Source organism: Tursiops truncatus, chromosome 3 (genome assembly GCF_011762595.2).
Source record: "Tursiops truncatus isolate mTurTru1 chromosome 3, mTurTru1.mat.Y, whole genome shotgun sequence".
Classification (NCBI taxonomy): domain Eukaryota; kingdom Metazoa; phylum Chordata; class Mammalia; order Artiodactyla; family Delphinidae; genus Tursiops; species Tursiops truncatus.
In genome coordinates this window covers 52,349,765-52,375,751 of record NC_047036.1, presented here as the reverse complement: position 1 = coordinate 52,375,751, position 25,987 = coordinate 52,349,765, and the positions used below count along the sequence as shown (strand labels likewise).

General features: G+C 36.7%; 1 protein-coding gene across 8 annotated transcripts in view; it reads right to left on the bottom strand.

Moving 5' to 3' along the window:
* Positions 1 to 3,358: 3,358 nt before the first annotated feature.
* Positions 3,359 to 25,987, bottom strand: part of SREK1 (splicing regulatory glutamic acid and lysine rich protein 1) — a 56,103-nt gene continuing 33,474 nt past the window's right edge. For 7 of the 8 annotated variants that reach the window (XM_019929937.3, XM_019929940.3, XM_073802169.1 and 4 more), the window contains 3 exons: positions 21,866 to 21,961; positions 9,071 to 9,215; positions 3,359 to 7,986 (listed from right to left, as the gene is read on the bottom strand). In XM_019929937.3, coding sequence (XP_019785496.1) covers positions 7,837 to 7,986; positions 9,071 to 9,215; positions 21,866 to 21,961 — 391 coding nt within the window. In that variant the 3' untranslated portion in view covers positions 3,359 to 7,836. The remainder of the gene's footprint in view (positions 7,987 to 9,070; positions 9,216 to 21,865; positions 21,962 to 25,987) is intronic. The other variant, XM_019929938.3, reaches the window with a different exon arrangement.

Genomic DNA, 25,987 nt, shown 5'->3' with positions numbered 1-25,987 from the left:
GAGGATAAACAGCAAGTTGACAGATTTAAACCCAATGAAATCCATAACCACATTCAATGTAACTGGTCTAAACACTCCAACTAAAGCGGAGGTCGTCAGACTGGATTTTAAAAAAGCAAGACCAAACTACATGAGGCCCACAAGAAGTACCCTTTAAATATAAAAACAGTGAAAGGATGAAGGAAGATAACACCATGCTAATGGCTTTTTTTTTAATTTTTAAACTAGACTGCTAGCATTAATATAAGAAAAATATTTCAAAGCAAAGAATATTACCAGGAATAAAAAGAGTAATATTAATAATGATAAAAAGGTCAATATGAGAACATAACAACCCCATTTATGAGCCTAATAACAGCTTCAAAATACATATGAACCAGATAGAACTGAAATGAGAAATAAATCCACAATCTAGTTGGGGATTCCAAGACCTCTTACTAATTAATTGACAGATAATGAGTGATGACAGGCAATGGCAGACAGAAAATCAGTAAGAATATAGAAGACTTGGGCTTCCCTGGTGGCGCAGTGGTTGAGAGTCCGCCTGCCGATGCAGGGGACACGGGTTCGTGCCCCGGTCCGGGAAGATCCCACATGCCATGGAGCGGCTAGGCCTGTGAGCCATGGCCGCTGAGCCTGCGCGTCCGGAGCCTGTGCTCCACAACAGGAGAGGCCACAACAGTGAGAGGCCTGTGTACCGCAAAAAAAAAAAAAAAAAAAGAATATAGAAGACTTGAACACCCCCATCAACAAACATGACCTAACTGGCATTATAGATTTTCACCAAACAACTGCCAGAAGATACATTCTTCTCAAGAGCACATGGAACATTTATGAAGCTGTATCATTTGTGGGCCAAAAAGCAAGTTTTAGACAATTTAAAAGGAATCAAACCGTAAGAACTATTTCCTAACCACAATGGAATTAAGTTAGGAATCAGTAACAAAGATCTTGGAAATTCCCAAATATTTGGGAATATTTAAAACACATATTTAACACACATTTAAAATAACCTGTGGATCAAAGACAATGCCAAATGGAAAATCATGAAGTGTCTTGAACTGAATGAAAATGAAGACACAACGTATCAAAATTTGTTGGAATGCAGCAAAAGCAATGCTTAGAGGGAAATTTATAGCACTAAAATACCTCTATTAGGGAAGGTCTCTCAATATCTTGTAATAACCTAAATGGAAAAGAATCTAAAAAAGATATATGTTTATATATATAAAATGAATCACTCTGATGTATGTCTGAAACTAGTGCATTGTAAATTAACTGTACTTCAATTTTTAAATGGTTAAAAAAAAAAAGGTCTCAAGTCAGTGATGCCAGCTCACACTTCAAACTAAGAAGAAGAAAAAAAGAAGAGCAAACTAAGTGGAAATAAGCAGAAGAAAGAAATAATGAGTAGAAATCAGTGAAATAAAAAGCAGAAAAAAAGAGAAAATCTGATGAAAACAAAATCTGATTACTGGAGAAAATAAAGCTGATAAATCTCTAGCCTAACTCATCAGGATAAAAAGAGAAAGACGTTAAATAACAATATTAGGAATGAGAGAGGCTATCACTATAGATCTCATATATATTGAAATAAGAGAATGTCATAAACAACTTTATGCTGACAAATTCAACAACTTAGATAAAACGGACACATTCCTTAGAAGACAAAGAACACCAAAACTCACTCAAGAATAGCCCTAAATCTATTTTTAATGTTGAATTTGTATCGTGAAAAGGAAATTCCAGGCTCAGGTTGGTTTTCCTGGGGAATTCTACCTAATATTTATGAAAGAAACAGTGAACATGACACAAATTTCTTCAGAAAATTCAAGAGGGAACAACGTCCAACTCAATTCTCTCAGGCCAGAATGACCTGTATACTAAAACAAGAAAGACATTCCAAAATTATAGACCAATTGAAAGGAATTTAATCAAGTAACAAATTTATGTTGAATAGAATTTGGAAAAAGGCCTGAAGTGAAAAGATGTCAGTTCTAGTGAAAAACAGTAAGGAGCAGAGGCATAGACCTGGTATTGGAAATTGAATGTTTTGTTTGGAACAGGATAAATGGTGCTGGTAAGATATCCAGTAATGTAATAGCTAATAATCAGTGAGTTCTTTGTGTTAGGTGCTACACTAATCAGAAGGACTGGAGCTCAGTAGAAGGAAAAACAGTACTAGAAGTCATGCCTGTGTAACTGATTCCATTTACCACCTCTGATTTTCATACTGTGGCTATTACTACATACTTTTTTTTTTTTTTTTGCGGTACGCGGACCTCTCACCATTGTGGCCTCTCCCGTTGCAGAGCACAGGCTCCGGACGCGCAGGCTCAGCGGCCACGGCTCACGGGCCCAGCCGCTCCGCGGCATGTGGGATCTTCCCGGACCGGGGCACGAACCCGCGTCCCCTGCATTGGCAGGCGGACTCAACCACTGCGCCACCAGGGAAGCCCCAGAGTGACATACTTTTTAAGAGACTTTATTTTTCAGTGAATCTTATTTTTCCAAGGTAAGAAAATCATCATTATAAAAACTAAATGTACTCTAATTATACTCCTTAATTACTATTTAGAAATCATTCATAACAAAAATAATACAACATAAGAGACATTTTGTCTGGAAGTCTACTGTCAAATGTGGCTGCTACTCCAATCTGGCATTCCTTTAGGAAGTCCTGTGGAGGTCACACCTGGAGTAGTTCAAACTCATTATTGGCAAGGATCTCTCCTCTCTCACCCCCAACTCATCCTCACCCCATGTAGTTCAACACATCTGGAAACCAAAATGGCTCATAGTTTAACCACAGAAGGCAGCTAAAACAGAAGGCCTACACAGAGAAATCAGTGACAGCCTCACCATCTCTGCACCAGCTAAACCACCAGGTCATACAGGGTTCTGAATTTACATATCTGATAGCCAATGTTTTTTTTTTTTTAAAGAGACACTTCAAATAGGCTGTCTCACTTAAATGACCACCCCAAGTACACAGCTCATTTACCAAATGGAGAGTTATACTTTTGATAATACTGGAGAAGGCATTCCACTTGCTGTTAAAAGACAAGTAGTGGCAATTTTCATTGTGCAAACACCATAGTAAAAAGTTGATTCTGAAAACAAAAGGGAGATTCAAAGAGCTGCTATCACTTACTGGAACACTACAAAATGCTGGAGATGCAAAGCTCTGACTAGCGTTATTGCCACACAACATGAAGTACACCCAATGATCAAAAACCTCTATTTTGGTGGTAATTTTGAACCCTAAAGAGGCTGTTACCAAACCTTTCAGTTATAAAAATAAGCTGTAAATATGCAAATACATTAGAATTCGGTGAAATTACTACTCAACAGTGGAAAGATTTCAAGATTTTCATTTTATTAAAAATATAGCAACACAATAGCAGCAGCATCTGATAAATGTTTACTAGTATCATATGGAAGTAGTCCTACTCACAGAATATACACCACCTATGCAGCACCTTTTTGTTTACATTTTGAACCCTTCCCTTGATAATCCATAGCATTATGTAAAGAATAGCACTACTGTATTAACCTAATTAAGATGAAGGAGAGTCATATTTAACTATTAAATTTAACTACCTATACAACTACACAGTACACCCAAATGTAACCTTCTGTGGAAATCAGAGAATTCTGTAGCGTGTTTCCTAACAGTTTTTTGCCTACCACTAACCTTAAACTGGTGGAACTCAATCTCTTCAACTCTAATTCAGCATGAATTTCATGAGTTTGAACTTACATATACAGTTAAGAAATTATCTATCTAGCAAACAAAAGTTAATCAAGAATGGAGAGAACTATTATTCTACTCCAATCCTTGGAAAATAAATCTTAATGGTAAAATTTGTGAAGTTTTACAAAAGTTGGCAAGTCTCAAAATTAAAATGTTAGCTAGATACAAAGTAAATTTAAAATCAGGCAACAGGCTAAAAATCTGCTTTTAAGAACAGTATGTTAAGAAATGTATTATATATAAACAATTATAATAAATTAATTGCTAGAAACTATAAAAGTACCTTAAATGGAATAGAAAGAAATCTAGTTATTAGTTACTAAATCCAACCTACCTTCAGCTTTAGCTTTTATTTTTAAAATAATGTACCACTCTTTGGCAGAATCACCAATAAAAGTGTATTTAAGAAAAACAAATTCACCCACAAACCCAAGTTTAAGTAGGGAAGTGAATTTTATTTTAAAAGATTATTTTATTACATTTATACTCGACTCCTGCTTCCAGAAATATCATTTAGCCCTTTGAGAGCACTAACTTCTGAGATTTGAAAATAAACAATTTAATTTTAAATGACTATTACATTAGTAAATAAACATGAGAACATCTAAGTATATAGGCAGTGAATTTTTTTAAAAAAATATTTAAAACACATAAGGAACATAATTACTTTGTGGAAACAGCTCTACTTCATAACTTACCCAGTTAAAACCAGATACTATCTTCCAATGAAAATATAAGAAATGTCCCACTGAAATGTTACTTAATGCATCCCTCAAAAAGAATTCATTTTAACTGCTAATTCAACTACTAAAGATTTAAACCAAATCATACTATTCCAAATAGGTTTTTAAAAAACTTTTAAAAGCCATTAGTATATATTATAATCCTTAAATTTGAATAATATCTTCAGTTGAGACCAGATTTGGCTCAAGGTGTTTTTTTTTTTTTTAATTTCAAAGGTAGCAACCTATATATAGGAATGAATGAGCATCCTGAAGATGACTAATACCACAAAAGAAATTATTTTCTTGACAAAAAAAAAAAATTGATTCTAAATGCCGGTTTTTACTTTTAATTGAGGCATGTCAAAATTCAAGTCTCTATGATACTTCTAAAGATCAACACAGCATATACTGAACCCCTTGGAAAAAATGATTCTAAACAGAAAAATCACAAGCTGACTAGTGTGTTCGTAACTATAAGTTAATTAGATTCAATGGAAAATAATGAGATAGCTGTGGAAGTTGAGGGTTTTATACTTGTTTCCTCACATGACACTGGCTAGCTTATGAAGGACCATCTTTTATTACCAGTTAAGTGCACAATGCTGAAAAGCAAGAACAAGAGGACCAAGAGAATTTGTCTAGAATGATGAATAGCAACTACAATTTAAGGAACAGAATGTACTCGCTATATAATCAAGATGAAAAAGATAATTTACAGAAGGTATTAAGTGTAAAATGGCTGTCTTCTTGGCCTTACCTCAAGTTTTCCTGACAATATCTACCTGGGATGAAAGAGACAGTTTTAAAGAAATAAAAAAATACCTTACAAGAAAAAAATAAAAGAAAACATATCAGCTCTTAGAAGTGAACAAAGAGAAAAAGATGTCTCTCTCTCTCTGTCTTACACACAACACACACACACACTCACACACTCCCTCCTTCCCTCCAGTACCTCTAGACCCTAGAAAGCTTTGCTTCCATAAGCCTGTTTAAGAAAATGATTTCACTTTCTCCGGACCTCTTGTATTCCTATTCATGCCCAATTTTTATAAATCAGTGTCTGTTAAGATTAGTATGACTGTTTTAAAGATGAATAAACCTCATCAAGAAAAATAACTGGCAGCAGGAACCAAATAACTATGTTAATTACCAACATAAAAAACATTTAATAGAGTCCAGAGTACAAGAAAATACTCAAACTTTAAATGATGGCTTTACACACCACACAAACATGCACTCTCCATATCAAAACAATTTCTATGCCAGCTAAAACAAGAACAGGACAAACCTAAGATGCTGTTTTGAAATGCATGAACAAATACTTTCCTCTAAAATACGTAGCTTTATTAGAGAAACAGTACTAAAAATAACAAAGATTCAAACAACATTTGCTCTATTCTACTTACATATCATAAATAAGAAGCTTTGATGCAAGACACACACACTCCTTCACAATCTTTCCATATACACCCAAGCATTCTTATATCAAAATAAGCTGTTTACCAGCCAACCGTATGTGGTTGAATGATTAAAATGACCATCTATACTTTACATAGTAAAGCATTTTCAAAAATTTTAATGTACACAGTGAAAAAAAGGAAAAAAAGAAACAGTAATTCTGAACACATGAGGAGTAATTAAGCAGCTTCATAATCAAACCAGGCTTCATTACTTGCAATAAGGGCAATTCTTTCCATTCTTCACCAAATACTTAAATTTCAATAGTATTAACATTAAAAGAAAACTCAAGTTGAAACCAAGTAACTGATGTGCTACTCAGCTTTTTAAATCTATAAGTAACTCTTCCCATGAGGTAAGGCAACTGAGTAATTTGATTGTATTAGACTGCATTAAACTAATTATACTTGATTTTTTAAATAACATGCTAATTAAAAGGTATAACTTTTGGAAATACAACAATGAAAAGAGTTCTGAAACTATGAGTTGTGTTCTGGGGGAAAATATTAGCAATGTTGTCATTTTACTACTTGCATACTTTCTGCAAAAAGTGTGCCTAACAATGTCGGATGACCTATATTTTAAGCTTAAGTAAACACATCCTTACACATAAGACAAACTCATATGTTCTCCTTTAAGTACAATTTCTGCACATCATTTATGAGACGATGATTGAGAGGTAATAATTAAGGCCATCCAATGTAGACAACTAAAGTGTTCTGCTTTAAGTAAAATAAGAACATGCTGCGTCATTTTCAATTATCACAGTATGAAACTGATGGTCCCAAAACTGCATTGCTGTTTTAAGCTCTAAAGTCATTCTTGAAAACACACTTCCCTCTCATATTAAGTGAACCAAGTAAGACGCTCTTCTGACATACCACTTTCACACTTCTCTATGGGAGGGAATGGAATATCCATCTAAATTCCATATGAATTGAGAATGACTAGTCCATATAAAATTCTAGAAAACAGTATACCACATTGTAGAAGGCACTAAAGCTTCAGCTTGTGCTCCCATAGCCCATTTTGAAAACCCAGTTTTCTTATTATAAATGGCACCTTTGCCACCTACAACTGACAACACACACTGTGATACTGTTCATAATAAGCTTGGAAATGTCAAAAGAGTTCAAAAAGAAATGGTTACTTTGTGGGAAGACCCAATGATTCTGAACACTGAATACTAATATATTATTAGTATTCAACACAGTTGTTCTTCCTTTTGAAAAAGAACAGTAGCATGCATTGTCAGCTGGTTTTTAATCCACTCATGTAAGCAACTTTAATCTGTAAAACTATTTTAAAGAAAAACTGCTGTCCTAAACAGTGAGCAAAAGAAAACACAATAGTGAGAATTTAACACAATCACTGTAAATCCTGTGAAGTCAATGTTAAAACTTCTTACATACTCCGCACTTACAAGGGTGTGTATATATTTGCACCAATTTCAAGCACATCATCAATCTGTAATATATTGAAATTAAAAAAAAAGTAAAACAATACAAAATCAGTTACTAGCATTTTTTAAAAGAGCCTCCAATGCTTATCTCCAGTCTTTAATGGATAGTACAAATTTAGATCTTTAATGTCCCATTTATTTTAATGGTTCTTCGCAAACACTTAACAAACCACATGACAAGTGTGTCAGCCACCATGGAAATGCACAGCTTTTAGAAGATGAGGAGTTTGGGTAACACCTGTTATTTTCACGATGTCCATGCTTTATTTTCTTACTCAGTAACAAGATGGCCACAAAGTCACCTAACAACTAAAAAAGCTGTTAGCTCGTATCTTTATGCTCTACTGGATTTCTTCACTGTTTAACATCTTGTTGAGAGAATTCAAAGCTTTGGATTCTATTCCAGCGTGTGTTTAGAGGTGCATTTGTAGGTCCTATACTGCTTCTGTTTTGGTAGAGAGGTTTTCTTCATTTGGTTGACAATTCCCATTTTGCTGTACTTTGTTTTCCTCAGTCCTTTGTGCATCCTTGTCATCTACTTCTTTTCCCACACTTGAATCTGGTTCTTTATTGTGCTCCTTCTCCTACAATGAATATTTAGGTATACATTTAATATTTTTCTCAAGACTTGTCTGCTACTACATCTAGTTCTGGCTAAAACTATCTTTTGTGAATTAGTCAAACTGGGTGTTATCTCTCATTACATCTTCATATAAATAGTATATACAAACGTATCAATATGTCCTTTGTACTTCTAATAAAAGATAGGACAATCTATGGAGATTAAGTTAGAACAAAATAGGTAAATAGAAACTCTAGGAAAGAATTCAACAAACGTTGCTGACTGACTTGAAAGGTGGAACTGATCGGCTGAAAGTAAAACAGTTCCCATAGATGCCAGGACAGATTTGTAATCTGGATACCAAAGAAGCAAAAACAAGGGAATGTAGAAAAGGAAATCACTATTCCTCCTACCAAAGACTGTTTAAGAACAGTCCAAATTCAGCTCTCAACTTAACGTAGAATTAAATGAGAACATGTGGAACAGTGCCTGGAATGTATTAAGTGCTCAGGAGATATTATCAATGTTACTTACAATGATGATAAACCTCTATCAGTATGGGAATAAATAAGACTGTAAGATAAAAGCTTCAGAACTCATAACTGATTTCCAAACACAAATATACTTACCAGTATAATAAGGGAATTAACCTAATTCACAAGTACTTAAAATATTTTATCAAAAAAAATAAATGGAGGAAAACAAAACAAAAACCCTTACCTGGTGGAATTTGGTTTTCCATTAATTATTCTAATTCAACAAACCTAACTTTGGTATATATTACAAAACCAATGATAACATCACCTGTCAAATTTGCTAAAACAAATATAGTGAGGAAAATGGCAACAAGTAAAAATATTCCAGTACATAGTTAAAATTTTTATTGTATGCCATTCTGTGATTCTCTAAAATAAGGAATGCAATTGTTTACACTAGTAAACATTACATTAATTAGTTATCTTCAAAAATTAGGTTAAAAAACTACCAATTTAACAAATAGCACCAAAAACATACAAGGCACTGGTAGTATAAAATTACCTCTATGCAATAAAGAACAATCTCAAACATTAATTATTCAAACCCTAAACACTGAAGGACTTTCTTACTTTAAGTGAAGTATTGTTCTTCTCCACCTTTTCCTTCCCATCTCTGTCATTACAACTCTTTCTTGTAGAGGCTGAACGTTCTCTCTCTCTTCTTTCACTGATGTGGTCCCTTTCTTTTTCTCTCTTTTTATCCTTCTTATTTCTGCTATAAGAATATTAATAATATGTCATTAACTTCTAAAACAGTAAACACCCACTATAATGTTGACAAAATATTCTTACCTAACATTAATGCACTGTAAACAAGCGTATCAGTAACCTGGTGGACCAAATAACATAAATGAGTCCTGTAGCCCACCTAACTCCACCCCACACCCAGTTAATTTTTTCGACACACAAGTCATTACCGCAGAGGCCACCAAGTGTTCACATAAAACACAATTCTGTATTATCAATTTCTTAGTTTTGAAACATTCAAGGCTTATTTATCTACTGTAATCAGGATAAAACAAAACAAAATATATAATATTTTTTTACCCATCTTTTCAAAGTAAAAAATGAATAAACAGAAAAGAATAAAAATGATAAAGAATCAGATATGGCTCTCAGGTAAGGCTGAATGACTTCTACTAAAACATGGAACTTCAAATAACCAATTATGCCATGTGCCCTCCCCTCTCATTCACAATTACAAAAAAGGCCCATCCACCAATTCAAGAGCAAACATTAAGCAGAAGATGGAATGAACAAGTTCCATTTGTAAAAATTACATATCCTTAAAATTAGAGGGAAAAAAACGATGCATTTCCTATCAGAAGCATAACAGACACCTTCTATTCAAAATAATTAGCCTTAATATGGAATTCTAAACCTTTTTGTCTTAATTATGAATATTTTAAAAATAAACACAAAGACCAGGGGAACAAATAAAAACACTTAGGAAACAGACCCAACCAAGTACCTATGAAAATTCAATAAAACAAAGGGGTGGCATCTCAAATCACTGGGGCAAAGTTTGTCTTTTATAAATAAAAGACTTGGGGACAACTGGATTATTATTTGGAAACAGACAAAACTGGGTCCATATCTCATTCACATAAATAAATAAATAAATCCAAATGGATTAGAGACCTAAATTTTTTACATGAAACAATACAAGTACTAGAAGAAAACATGAATAAATTTCTTTCTAACTTGAGTGAAGGGGAAGATGTTTTTAGCCATAAATAAAATTCCAGGTACGATAAAATAAAAGATTCATTAGTATGCCTACATAAACTTTTGCAAAGCAAAAAAATAAAACAAAAACCACTACTAGCATATTCAAAAGAAAAATACATTTGCTACATTATTTATGTACGTATATCTTTATATACAACTCTTAAAGCCAAGGAAACAACTACATCAAAAAGAATGAGATTCTTGGGACCTTCCTGGTGGTGCACTGGTTAAGAATCCACCTGCCAACGCAGGGGACACAGGTTTGAGCCCTGGTCTGAAAAGATCCCACATGCCACGGAGCAACTAAGCCCGTGCACCACAGCTACCGAGCCTGAGCTCTAGAACCCGTGCTCCACAACAGGAGAAGCTGCCGCAATGAAAAGCTCGCACACCACAACAAAGAGTACCCCCCGCTCGCCACAACTAGAGAAAGCCCACGTGCAGCAACAAAGACCCAAAGCAGCCAAAAATAAATAAATAAATTTATTTAAAAAAAAAAAAAAAAGAATGAGATTCTTAGGCATAAATTTAACCAAAAAGGCAAAAAATTTGCTGAAAAGAAATAAAGACATAAATAAATGGAAAAACATCCCATGTTCTTGGATCAGGAGACTTAGAGTTAAGATAACAATAGTATCCAAAGTGATCTACAAATTCAATGCAATCCCTATCTAAATCCCATTGGCACTGCTGGCAGAAAAAGTAAAACCCGTCCTAAAAACCACAGGATCTCCAGGGACATCAAATAGCCAAAACAATCTTTAACAACAAAATTGGAAGACACACAATCCCTGGTTTTAAAACTTACTACAAAACTACAGGAATCAAAACAGTGTAGTACTGGCACAAGGAGAGACTTACAGACCAATGGAAAAGACAGAAATATATGGTCACATGTATGGTCAAATGATTTTTGATAAGGGTGCCAAGACCCATTCAATAGGGAAAGGACAAGCTTTTCAACAAATGTTGCTAGGAAAACTGGACATCCGCATGCAAAAGAATGAAGTTTTAGACTCTTACCTTACACCATATGTAAAAATTATCTCATAATGGATCAAAGACCTAAATATATAAACTAAAACTGTAAAACCCTTAGAAGAAAACACAGGGGAAAATCTTCATGACACTGGTTTTGGCAATGATTTCTTGGCTATGACAGCAAAAAGCAATGAAAGGAAAAAAACAGATAAATTCGAATTCATCAAAATTAAAAAACTTTTGTGCATCAAAGGATACTTACTCAAAGAAAGTGAAAACACAACCCACAGTATAGGAAAAAAATACATGGAAATCATATTATCTGGTAAGGGATTAACAACCAGAATATAAAGAACTAAAACTTAACAAAAAACCAAATTATCTAATTCAAAATGGGCAAAAGACTAGAATAGACATTTCTCTGAAGTAGATACACAAATGGTCAATAACCACATGAAAAGATGCCCAATATCACTAATCATTAGAGAAATGCAAATCAAAACCTTAACAAGATACCATTACACACAGACAATAACAAGTGTCAGTGAGCATGTGGAGAAACTGGAACACTTGTACATTGCCGATGGGAATACAGAATAATGCAACCACTTCAGAAAACAATTTCGCAGTTTCTCAAGAAGATAAAGAGAGGATTACTATATGACTCAGCAATTACAACTCCTAGGTATAGAAACAAAAACATGTCCACATCAAAACTTGTACACAAATGTTCATAGCAGCATTATTTATAACAACAAAAAAATGGAAACAATACTAAATGTCCATCAACTAATGAATGGTTAAACAACAAAACCTGGTTTTATCCATAGTGGAATATTATTCACCCCTAAAAAGGAATGAAGTACTGATTAATGCTACAATATGCATGAACCTTGAAAATGTTACATTTAGTCAAAGAAGTCAGATACAAAAGACCGCACAGGGACTTCCCCAGTGGCGCAGTGGATAAGACTCCATGCTCCCAATGCAGGGGGCCCGGGTTTGATCCCTGGTCAGGGAACTAGATCCCACATGCATGCTGCAACTACGATTTCGTATGCTACAACTAAGGAGCTGGTGAGCTGTAACTAAGGAACCCTGGAGCCGCAATTAAGGAGCCCACCTCCCACAACTAAGACCTAGTGCAACCAAATAAATAAATAAATATTAGGGGAAAAAAAAAGGCCACACATGTTATATGACTCTATATGAAATGTCCATAACAAGCAAATCCACAGAGACAGTAAGTAGATTCGTAGCTGTAAGGAGCCATGGGGAGTAACTGCTAATGGGTACAGGCTTTCTTTCAAAGTGACAAAAAATGTTCTGGAACTAAGTAGCAGTGATGGTTGCACAGAACTGTGAACTCTTGGGCTTCCCTGGTTGCGCAGTGGTTGAGAGTCCGCCTGCCGATGCAGGGGACACGGGTTCCTGCCCTGGTTCGGGAGGATCCCACATGCCGCGGAGCGGCTAGGCCTGTGAGCCATGGCCACTGAGCCTGCGCGTCCGGAGCCTGTGCTCCGCAACGGGAGAGGCCCGCGTACCGCAAAAACAAACAAACAAAAAAACCCTGTGAACTCTTAAGAAAAATGCAATGAAAATTACTAAAAATCACTGAAATGCACTAAGGGTGAATTTTATTTTACATAAACTACCCCTCAATTTAAAAAATAACTCAGAGGGCGCCTGCCAGCCACTGGTGGGGGACTCTGATGCCTAAGGAGACGGGGGGAACCCTAAAGTGAACCGGTAGGATGTAGGGGGACTGAGGGGGGAGGAGAAGAGGAGGGCAGACAGGATCGGCATCCCTGAGGCCGGGGAGATGAGGAGAGGCAGGGGGTAGGGACCCTCCAGAAAGAGCAGAAGAGGATGGAGGGTGATCGCCTGGCCCACTCGGGCCACGGAGCCTGCGGAGCTCCCAGGCTGGTGCCTCCCCTCCAAAGCCCCCTCCAAGCAGTTTGGGTCCTGGGGGCATAGGAGGGAGGCCGGGAGATCAGGAGAGGCAGCGAGGTGGAGCCCTCTGGAAGCAGCGGATGACTGCCACACCCACTCAGGCCCGTGGAGCCTACTGAGCTCCCAGGCCAATCCTGTCCTCCAAAACCCCCTCCAGGACGCATGGGTCCTCGGGGGCATAGGAGGGAGGCTGGGGACATCAGGAGAGGCAGGCGGGAGGGGCCCTCCCAGACTGGAGGAGCGGGAAAGGAGAGGAGGGTGTTTGCCCTGCCCACTCGAGCCCAGGAAGCCTGCTGGGCTCCCAGGTGAGGTTCCCTGCCCTCTGAGACCAGGGGTGGGGGGCACTCCTGGGCCCCTTCTGTTCCTTGGGCCTAAAAGCCAGCTCCCCACAGCCCCCAGGGCCTCTTGCAGCCCTGGGGGTCCTGAGCATTGGCCCCGCCCACCACCCAAACCTCGCCTTTGCTTAGGCCCCACCCTCCACAGCCAAGACCTCTCTCCCCCGCCTTTTTTTCTTTTTCTTTTCCCTCCTCCCCCTTTTTTACTATTGTGGTACTGATGTACCTTCCAGTTGTTGATTCATCTGTATTTTTATTTTTATATTCTTCCGAACATATCTGTTAGTTTCCTAGTCTAATTTTATTTTTTACTTTGTTATATTTATTCTTATTTTTTGGGCACCGCAGGCAGCGTGCAGGATCTTGGTCCACGAGCCCGGGGTCAGGCCAAAGCTCCTGTGGTGGGAGCTCCGAGTCCGAACCACTGCACTAACAGAATCTCAGACTCCAGGGAATATTCATCAGAGTGAGGTCTCATGGGGTTCCTCATCTCAGCACCAAGACCCAGCTCTACCCAATAGCTTACGAACTCGAGTGTTGGAAGCCTCAGGCCAAACAACCAGTATGACAGGAATACAATCACACTCATAAAAAAAAATGAGACGGCAAAAAAATATGTCACAGATGAAGGAGCAAGGTAAAAACCTACAAGACAAAATAAATGAAGAGGAAATAGGCAATATACCTGAAAAAGAATTCAGAGTAATGACAGTAAAGATGATCCAGAATCTTGGAAATAGAATGGAGGCACGGACTGAGAAAATACAAAAATTGTTTAACAAAGACCTAGAAGAACTAAAGAACAAACAGAGATGAACAACACAGTAACTGAAATGAAAAATACACTAGAAGGAATCAATAGCAGAATAACTGAGGCAGAAGAATGAATACAGCAGGAAGACAAAATGGTGGAAATAACTGCTGAGGAGGAAAATAAAGAAAAAAGAATGAAAAGGAGTGAAGACAATCTCAGAGACCTCTGGGACAACCCTAAACACATCAACATTTGAATTACAGGCATCCCAGAAGAAGAAGAAAAAAAGAAAGGGTCTGAGAAAATATTTTAAGAGATTATAATGGAAAACTTCCCTAACATGGGAATGGAAATAGTCACCCAAGTCCAGGAAGCACAGAGAGTCCCATACAGGATAAACCCTAGGAAAAACACACCAAGACACATATTACTCAAACTAACAAAAATTAAATTCAAAGAAAAAATATTAAAAGCAGCAAGGGAAAAACAAAAAATAACATACAAAGGAATCCCCATAAGGTTATCAGCTGATTTTGCAGTAGAAACTGTGCAGGCCAAAGGGAGTGGCAGGATATACTTAAAGTGATGAAAGAGAAAAACCTACAACCAAGATTACTCTACCCAGCAAGTATCTCATTCAGATTCGATGGAGAAATTAAAACCTTTACAGACAAGCAAAAGCTGAGAGAATTCAGCACCACCAAACCAGCTTTACAACAAATGCTAAAGAAACTTCTCTAAGTGGGAAACATAAGAGAAGAAAAAGACCCACAAAAACAAAACAATTAAGAAAACGGTAAAAGGAACATACATATCGATTATAACCTTGAATGTAAATGGATTAAATGACCTAACCAAAAGACACAGACTGGATGAATGGATGCAAAAACAAGACCCGTAGGGCTTCCCTGGTGGCGCAGTGGTTGAGAGTCCGCCTGCCTATGCAGGGGACACCGGTTTGTGCCCCGGTCCGGGAGGATCCCGTGTGCCGCGGAGCGGCTGGGCCCGTGAGCCATGGCCGCTGAGCCTGCGCGTCCGGAGCCTGTGCTCCGCAACGGGAGAGGCCACAACAGTGAGAGGCCTGCGTATCGCAAAAAAAAAAAAAAAAAAAAAAAAAAACAAGACCCGTATATATGGTGTCTATAAGAGACGTACTTCAGACCTAGGGACACATACAGAATGAAAGTGAAGGGATGAAAACAGATATTCCATGCAAATGGAAATCAAAAGAAAGCTGGAGTAGCAATACTCGCATCAGATAAAATAGACTTTAAAATAAAGAGTATTACAGCGATAAGGAGGAACACTACATAATGATCAAAGGATCAATCCAAGAAGAAGATATAACAATTATAAATGTTTACGCACCCAACAGAGGAGCACCTCAATACATGAGGCAAATGCTAACAACCATGAAAGGAGAAATCGACAGGAACACAATAACAGTAGGGGACTTTAACACCCCACTTACACTAATGGACAGATCATCCAAACAGAAAATAAATAAGGAAACACAGCTTTAAATGACACAATAAACCACATAGATCTAATTGATATTTATAGAACATTCCACCCCAAAGTGGCAGAATACACTTTCTTCTCAATTGCACATGGAACAGTCTCCAGGATAGATCACATTTTGGGTCACAAATCAAGCCTCAGAACATTTAAGAAAACTGAAATCCTACCAAGCATCTCTTCTGACCACAACACTATGAGATTGGAAATCAATTACAGGGAAAAAAACTAAAAAACACAAATACATGGAGGCTAAACAGTGCGCTACTAAATAACCAAGAGATCACTGAAGAAATCAAAAACTACATAGAAACAAATTACAACGAAATCACGATGACCCAAAACCTACGGGACGCAGCAAAAGCAATTTTAAGAGGGAAGTATATAGCAATACAATCTCACCTCAAGAAACAAGAAAAATCTCAAACAATCTAACCCTACACTTAAAACAACTAGAGAAAGTAGAAGAAAGAAAACCCAAAGTCAGTACAAGGAAAGAAATCATAAGAAAAGTGCAGAAATAAATGAAACAGAAACGAAGAAAACAATAGCAAAGATCAATAAAACTAAAAGCTGGTTTTTTGAGAAGATAAACAAAATTGATAAACCCTTAGCGATACTCATCAAGAAAAAAAGAGAGGACACAAATCAATGATATTAGAAATGAAAAAGGAGAAACACAATGATGCTGCAGAAATACAAAGGATTACAAAAGACTACTACAAACAACTGTATGCCAATGAAATGGACAACCACAAAGAAATGGACAAATTCCTGGAAACGAACAATTTTCCAAGACTGAACCAGGAAAAATTAGAAAATATAAACAGACCTATCACAAGTAATGAAATTGAAACTGTAACTAAAAATCTTCCAAGAAAATTCCAGGTCCAGATGGCTTCACAGGCGAGTTCTATCAAACACTTAGAGAAGAGTTAACACTGATCCTTCTCAAACTCTTCCAAAAAAGTGCAGAGGGAGAAACACTCCCAAATTCATTCTACAAAGCCATCATCACCCTGATACCAAAACCAGAAAAAGGTATCACAAAACAATAAAATTATAGACCAATATCACTGATGAACATACATGCAAAAAACCTGAACAAAATACTAGCAAACAGAAGCCAGCAACACATTAAAAGGATCATACACCATGATCCAGTGGGATTTATCCCAGGGATGCAAGGATCCTTCAATATACGTGAATCAATCAATATGATACACCACATTAACAAATTAAGGAATAAAAACTGTATGATCATCTCAGTAGATGCAGAAAAAGCTTTTGACAAAATTCAACACCAATTTATGATAAAAACTCTCCAGAAAATGGACATACAGGGAACCTACCTCAACATAGTAAAGGCCACCTATCACAAACCCACAGCAAGCATCATACTCAATGGTGAAAAACTGAAAGCACTTCCACTAAGACCAGGAACAAGACAAGGATGTACACTCTCGCTACTCCTATTCGACATAGTTTTGGAAGTCCTAGCCACGGCAATCAGAGAAGAAAAAGAAATAAAAGGAATACAAATTGGAAAAGAAGAATTAAAACTGTCATTGTTTGCTGATGACATGACACTATATACAGAAAATCCTAAAGATGCCCCCAGAAAACTACCAGAACTAATCAATGAATTTGGTAAGGTTGCAGGATACAAAATTAATGCACAGAAATCTCTGGCATTCCTATACACCAACAATGAAAAATCAGAAAGAGAAATTAAAGAAACACTCCCATTTACCATTGCAACAAAAAAAAAATACCTAGGAATAAACCTGCCTAAGGAGGCAAAAGACTTATACTCATAAAACTGTAAAACATTGGTGAAAGAAATCAAAGATGACAATCACATGGAGAAATACACCATGTTCTTGGATTGGAAGAATTAATACTGTGAAAATGACTATACTACCCAAAGCAATCTACAGATTCAATGCAATCCCCATCAAACTACCAATGGCATTTTTCACAGAACTAGAACAAAAAATTTCACAATTCGTATGGAAACACAAAAGACCCCAAACAGCCAAAGCAATGTTGAGAAAGAAAAACGGAGTTGTAGAAATCAGGCTCCATGACTTGCAACTATACCACAAAGCCACAGTAATCAAGACAGTATGGTACTGGCACAAAAACAGAAATACAGATCAATGGTACAGGATATAATGCCCATAGATAAACCCACGCACATATGGGCACGTAATTTATGACAGAGGAGGCAAGAACATATACAGTGGAGAAAAGACAGCCTCTTCAGTAAGTGGTGCTGGGAAAACTGGACAGCTACATGTAAAAGAATGAAATTAGAACACTCCCTAACACCATACACAAAAATAAACTCCAAATGGATCAAAGACTTAAATGTAAGACCAGACACTAAAACTCTTAGAGGAAAACATAGGAAAAACACTCTTTGACATAAACCACAGCAAGATCTTTTTTGACCCACCTCCTAGAGTAACGGAAATAAACAAATGGGATTAAATTAAACTTAAAAGCTTTTGCACAGCAGAGGAAACCATAAACAAGACAACCCTCAGAATGGGAGAAAATATTTGCAAACAAAACAACAGACAAAAGATTAATCTCCAAAATATACAAACAGCTCATGGAGTTCAATAGCATAAAAATAAACAACCCTATTAAAAAATGGGCGGAAGACCTAAATAGACACTTCACCAAGGAAGACATACAGATGGCCAAGAGGCACATGAAAAGCTGCTCAACATCACTAATTACTAAAGAAATGCAAATCAAAACTACAACGAGGTATCACCTCATGCTGTCAGAATGGCCGTTATCAAAAACTCTAAAAACAATAAATGCTGGAAAGGGTGTGGTGAAAAGGGAACCCTCCTGCACTGTTGGTGGGAATGTAAATTGATACAACCACTATGGAAAACAGTATGGAGGTTCCTTAAAAAAACTAAAAATAGAACTACCATATGACCCAGCAATCCCACTACTGGGCAGATACCCTGAGAAAACCATAATTCAAAAAGACACATGTACCACAGTGTTCACTGCAGCACTATTTACAATAGCCAGGACATGGAACCAACCTAAATGTCCATCGATAGGTGAATGGATAAAGAAGATGTGGCGCATATATACAATGGAATATTACTCAACCATAAAAAGAAATGAAATTGAGTTATTTGTAGTGAGGTGAATAGACCTAGAGTCTGTCATACAGAGTGAAGTTAAGTCAGAAAGAAAAAAAAAAATACCATATGCTAACACATATATATGGAATCTAAAAAAAAAAATGGTACTGATGGGCAGGAATAAAGAGGTAGACATAGAAAATGGACTTGAGGACATAGGGTGGGAAGGCACAGCTGGGGCAAAGTGAGAGTAGCATCAACATATATACACTACCAAATGTAAAATAGTTGGCTGCTGGGAAGCAGCAGCATAGCAAAGGGAGATTGGCTCGGTGCTTTGCAATAACCTAGAGGGGTGGGATAGAGAGGATGGGAGGGAGGCTCAAGAGGGAGGGGATATTGGGACATGAGTATGCATATGGCTGATTCGCTTTGTTGTGCAACAGAAACTAACACAGTATTGTGAAGCAATTATACTCCGATAAAGATCTATTTAAAAAAATTAAATTAAATTAAAAAAATAAAAATAAATAAAAAATAACTCAGGATGGAAGTGGGGCTGGGTATGTATAGTCACTGACCCCCCCCTCCCACACACACAGTGTATATAGTGATAGTGAATGCTGTCTTTTGTGAAGAAAAGGAGAAATTCAAATACATGTATCTGCTTAATTTTGCAAAAAGAAACACAAGGAAAGATAAACAATTGATCACTTACAGAGGGTGGATGCAGATTAAAGTAAAAGGAATGGGGAAGGAAGTGACACTTTGCAAATATAAATACACCTTTTTGTCTATTTTGAGTTCACAACTGAGAAAAGTTTTGACTTTCATGAGCGAAGTATTAAAAAAAAAAAATTGGCCTACCTCCTAAATATCCTATGCCTTCCTTTATTCTCACCTAAAAATAATAACGCACAAACAAATAAACAAAAGAGCCCTGCTGGGAAACATGCTCCTTCTACCCGGGGAAAGCTTTTTAAAAGTTTCTCTTCTATACCTAGAAAACCACAGAAAACCAACTGAAAACTTAGGACCCATCAGTAAGATAGTGGGATGAAAATATATACATACAGAAATCAATATCCTTCCTATGTACAAACCCAAGCTCCAATTACATGACATAATGAAAGAAAAGACCTCATTTACAAGAACAAAGAAGTAAAACATACCTAAAAATAAACTGAAAATGCATAAAATCTGTATGAAATAAACATTGAAACATTCATGAAAAAACACTAAGGATGGCCTGAATAAGTAGGCCATCCATGTTCCTGGACAGAAAGACTCATCTTTGTAAAGCTTTATTTTTTAATAATCTATTCATCAATTTCCCTAATTAATAAATGTAATGCAGCTATAATACAAATTATCAGTAGGTTTTATTTCTAGAGCCTAGACAACTAACTCAAGTTCAAACAGAAAAATAAACACACAAGAATGGTCAAGAAAGCTCATAAAAAGAGCAATGAGGAGTATGGGGAAGAACGGGCCTTACTAAATATTTAAAAATGCTATACAATCTGAATCATTAAAAGCATGGGGCACTACTGGTACACAAATCATCAGTCAAACCAGTCCAACAGCAGAGAAGCCCCAGAAATAGACTCCAACACAGACAGAAAAATTTAGTATATGACAAAGGAAATACATCAAATTAGTGTTAGGAAAATAGAGTTTTTAATAATGATATTGGAAGAACAAAGAAGCATTTAGAAAGATAAAATGAAATTGAATCAATGTGCCATATGGCAAACAAGGATAAACTCCTAATGGATCAAAGACGTAAATGCAAAATTTAAAAGCATAGAAGTACAAGAAGCAGCAATGGGGGAATTTTATTATAACCTTGGAATAGGAAAGATTTTTTTACCTTTAAGACTCATAATGTAGAAGTCACAAAAGAAAAAACTTGAGGAATTAAACTATATAAAAATCAAAAATCTCTATAAAATCAAGTCTCATAAACAATTTCTAAGAAGAAATGACAAAGTAGGAATGATACTTGAAAACAAATCACTAAAGAATAATCTCCCTAATACAAAAAGAACTCCTGGAAATAGGAAAAAATAAACCAAAAAAACCCCCCACAAAAACAGACTCCATGAAAAATCGGCAACGTATACAACTCACAGAAAAGGAAATACAAATGGCCTTCAAATATATGAAGAGATGGTCACCTTCACTCTTCAGAAAAATGCAACGGAAATTACTATATACTGGTACCACTTCTCATCTATCAGATGGACAAAAATACACAACTTTGGTAGCAATCTGCAGTAGCTATAGGGAAACAGGCATTCTCATACATAGCTGGTTAAAGTACAAGCTGCTGCCAATCTTTATGAAGGACAAAAGGGAAGGAAATCTCTCAAAACTACAAACACACTCACCCTCTGACCCAACAATAAATACCATTTATGAAAATTTTCTCTGCATACTTGCACATTACAAAATTATGTACGTACAAAGCTGTTCATTACAGACTTATATAATTTATAAAAAGAAAATTAAGAAAACCCATTCTACTGCAGGCTGGTTACATAAACCAGGTACTGCTAGATAATGGAAGTTCATGAAGTTGTAAAAAGGAAGCAGTATTTTCTGATAAATACAGAAAGTTCTCCTGGTAGTTAAGTGACAAAAGTAAATTGTACAACTATGTATATTTTGTTTTACCTTTTGTAGAAGATGAAAATAAAAATTATATATTTTCATCTGTACCTATATACAAAACTGGAAGGATATACCAAAAAAAACTAATAAAGTCATTACTTGTGGGAACAGGGTAGATGGACACTTGGGTGGAAGTTAAGACCTATCATTACATAACTTCTTATACTCTCTGGATTTCTAAACCACGTAAAGACATTACATATTACTCATTCAAAATATAAAGTTAAAAAAAATAGACTGAAAAGAGAAAATTTTCCCCCTGCTTCCTCCTCAGTTTTAGCACATGCTTTCAACCTACCTCCTAGGGGATGGAGACCTAGAAGATTTCCGTTTTATGGTTTTTGATGTCCTTGGTGATCTGGAAGAACTCCTGCTCCTCCTCCTACGCCTCTCCCTGGAAGTCAAAAATATGTCATTTTAAAAAACAGTAATTTAAATAAAAGATAATACAAATACACAAAATCAAAAGGGTCCTTAATGCTCTCAAGTGAATAGTATTCTTTACAGGCCAGTTTAAACTAATGTCTTTCATGAAATGGTCTGTTATCTAATTCTAGTACAGGTCAAATTATGAACTGTAAATTTTACAGACCAATGAAAACATCTTCTAAGATTTCATATCAGAAAGGGTAGACGACCTCCTTTTCACCTGATTTCTTGAGTAGAAAATATAGTAATGGATGTTTCTTTCACATTCTCTCTCAAGTCAAACATGTTCTTCCTCAGCACCTAAAGCATGTGTTGCTTATCAGATCCTTTGTCATGCATCTAGCTCCTTGCTGCCCCACTGTGGATTATTTTTTAACAAGGTAACAGGCCCTTTTCAAGAAGTGAAAGGTAAATGGGGTTGCAAAATGTGAACTTTTTTTTTTTTTCTTTGCGGTACGCGGGCCTCTCACTGTTGTGGCCTCTCTCGTTGCGGAGCACAGTCTGCGGACGCACAGGCTCAGCGGCCATGGCTCACGGGTCCAGCCGCCCCGCGGCATGTGGGATCTTCCCCGACCGGGGCACGAACCCGTGTCCCCTGCATCGGCAGGTGGACTCTTAACCACTGCACCACCAGGGAAGCCCCAAAATGTGAACTTTTTAAACCCAAGTATGTAGAATGTCTCTAAACATTAATTCATTTGACAGAGAAATTGCTTTTACCCCCTTAACCTACCATTTCATTATTGTTGTTCTATTCATTTAAAATTGAGCACACAAGTTGCTTAGATGTAAGGAAATTACTTAAAACCTGGGATTTAAATATGATAAAGTCAAAAATAATTATTAAATAGATTAACAGTTTTATTATTATTAAAAACTATTTTGCTTAACACATTACCAAATGATGCATACTCTAATAAACTACTTCATTTGTAAGGGTCGTCAACTTAGAAACAATGAATTTCAAGATGTCTATTATTCAGGTGACGAGGTATAAGGGTACATTTATTAAATGATTAATGTAGCCAATGACCTATCTCACAAGAAGCTCTGATAATTAGTGGCCACATAGCTGAAACAACCAAATCCTCCAGAATTCAAGTTCTCCTTATCACCTCAGTAAGCTGATTCTAGGCTAATGAAACATTTTGTGTACATTTTTCATCTGTAAAATAAAAAACTAGATAATGCTCATATGTGGTATACGCAGTAGATGTTACTACCAAAAGAGCTCAAGAACTTTGAGAACACAAATAAATCAATTCCAACTCTACCTAAGGTTCTCTCCTCCTTTACCCAATTTTATGTCCAAGTCACCCCAAAATTACACTTCCTAATATGGAAATTAGATGACGTTATTCCATTTAATCAATGCCATTCTGTAACAGCACCTCCCTGCCCCACACAAGAACCAGAAGTACTTTTTTCATAGCATGAGAATATCAGTGTATTCCAGACTTTAAGTTTACACAAAATGGCTCCATCTTCAACAGTGTAACTCTTTACCTGTATGTTCAGGAAGCACTATGTACAGATGGACATCTAATAATTACCAGTTAGTGATAATGAGAGCTAAGGCTGGACAGACAGGAAGCTAGAATATCAGTTAGTCGAGAAAGAAGCTGTCAGCTCTAGTATGCAGAATTGGAGTTGATTAGGCTTACATTTAAATTTCAGTTCCACATCTTACCAACTGCACGACTGGGGTCATATTACTTTATCTGAGTCTCAGTTTTTCCAATTAAAAAATGGAGATAACTTGAGCCTTGTAGTTTTGAGGATCAGGATAATACCTGTGAAATACCAAGCCTAGTGTCTGGTGCACAGCAGGTGCTCAGTAAATATGTTCTCCTTCCCTTTGATGGTCTCATCCTTATTAATTGTAATTCCAAGCATTAAAAGTTTTTAAATATCAAAATTTTTCCTTAAAAATGTAGCTCAGAAGACAATGTTGGAAATAAAAACATTAAGTAGACTATTATTCTGGGCAGTTAAGAGGTTTCCCATTCACTAAACAAATCAGAGCACCTTAAAGGAAGAAAAATGCTAAAAGATAAGAAATGGTAACTCTTCAGCAAGCTCTTCTGAAAGCATAAAACATTCCAAACTGCTGAACCTTTAGGAATTAACATTAGTCAACATTTATTCTCCAGGCCCCAGAGGTTATCTAAGACCTAAGAACTGAATGTGAACATCTACACTTTCTTAAATATCAAGTGACTTAAAATGACCCATGAAAAAATTATAAACATTTCAAAGTCATCAGAAAAAGTAAATTCAACTGAATTTAAAAGGAATCGAGGGGACTTCCCTGGTGGCGCAGCGGTTAAGAATCCGCCTGCCAATGCAGGGGACACGGGTTCGATCCCTGGTCCGGAGAGATGCCGCAGGGCCACTACACCTACGTGCCACAACTACCGAGCCTGCACTCTAGAGCCCACATGCCACAACTACTGAAGCCCGTGGTGCCAAAACTACTGAAGCCCGCTCACCTACAGCCCATACTCTGCAACAAGAGAAGCCACCGCAATGAGAAGTCCACGTACCGCAACAAAGAGTAGCCCCCACTATCCACAACTAGAGAAAGCCCACGTGTAGCAATGGAGACCCAAAGCAGCAAAAAATAAAAATTAATTTTTTAAAAAGGAATCGAAATATTATTTGGTGTTGTGAAGGGCAATATCTAAACGATCACACAAACACAAAGGAATGTGTGAAACACAACCAATAAAATAACTGCAATAAAGATGCAGTCTGCAAGGCTCAACTGATACCCACAGCAAATGAGTTAATTTCTTCAGGTTTTGGTTCAATGTGCTGAAATATGGCAATGACCTACTGATTTGAAGTCACATTTTAACATATACTGTTGCTTTCAACTATATACTTCTGACGCACTTTTTTTTTTTTTTTTTTTTTTTGCGGTACACGGGCCTCTCACTGTTGTGGCCTCTCCCGTTGCGGAGCACAGGCTCCGGACGCACAGGCTCAGCAGCCATGGCTCACGGGCCCAGCCGCTCTGCGGCATGTGGGATCTTCCTGGACCGGGGCACAAACCGGCGTCCCCTGCGTCGGCAGGTGGACTCTCAACCACTGCGCCACTAGGGAAGCCCCTTCTGACGCGTTTTTTAAAAGCCAGTACCAAGTAATGGTTAAAGTCCTCAATTAAACAATCTCTAAAGAGAGAAGAGCTACTATACTACTATACTTCTAACTAAAGTGCAGAGCAGATGGAAAATTTCCTCTGGTTTGGTTTCCTCATGTTTTAAAACCATGATAACAGTCTTCTCACAGGCTTACTGTGAAGATTAAATAAGATCAGTCATGAAAAACTCTGCTGAGACATAAAACCTGGCATATGGTAAAGCATTCAATAAATGCTTGCAATTATCTTCTATTAACTAGCCAAAGACTAGTATTAAGAATAAGCTGTTAAAACACAAAGTTAAAAAATTTAGGAAATATATAGTCCATTGTCTCAGAAATTATGTTCTATGAAAAAACATTTTAAAATATCTTTAAAACTTGCAAAAATATATTTTTAAAGTATTTTTAAGATATAGTTTAACACAACTTAGGAAATTCCATTTATTTATAGTCACAATATCATCTGGAGCAATGGATGTAGATTGAGATAATCTTGAATTAAGGAAGGTCCTCATTTTGCTGATGTTACTATGGCAACCTGCTGCCACCTGGTGGCAGTGTACCTATTAATAAACAGTCCTAAGAAAAAAGCAAATCCTTAACAACAAATTAATAAATGAAAACCAAAATTTAAACGTCATGTATTCAACAAAGTAGAGGAGTAAAAATGAACTTAGATGACGAAAAGGACTAATACTGTAACTTTAGAAATAATTTTATATATTAAAATTTACCACATCATTCCAAAGAAATATAGACGCCTAAGAAGTCAATTTCTCTACATAACAAAAACAAAAAACTTGCCCCTGCGATCCCACCCTCCAAGAAAATAATAAGCAGCAGC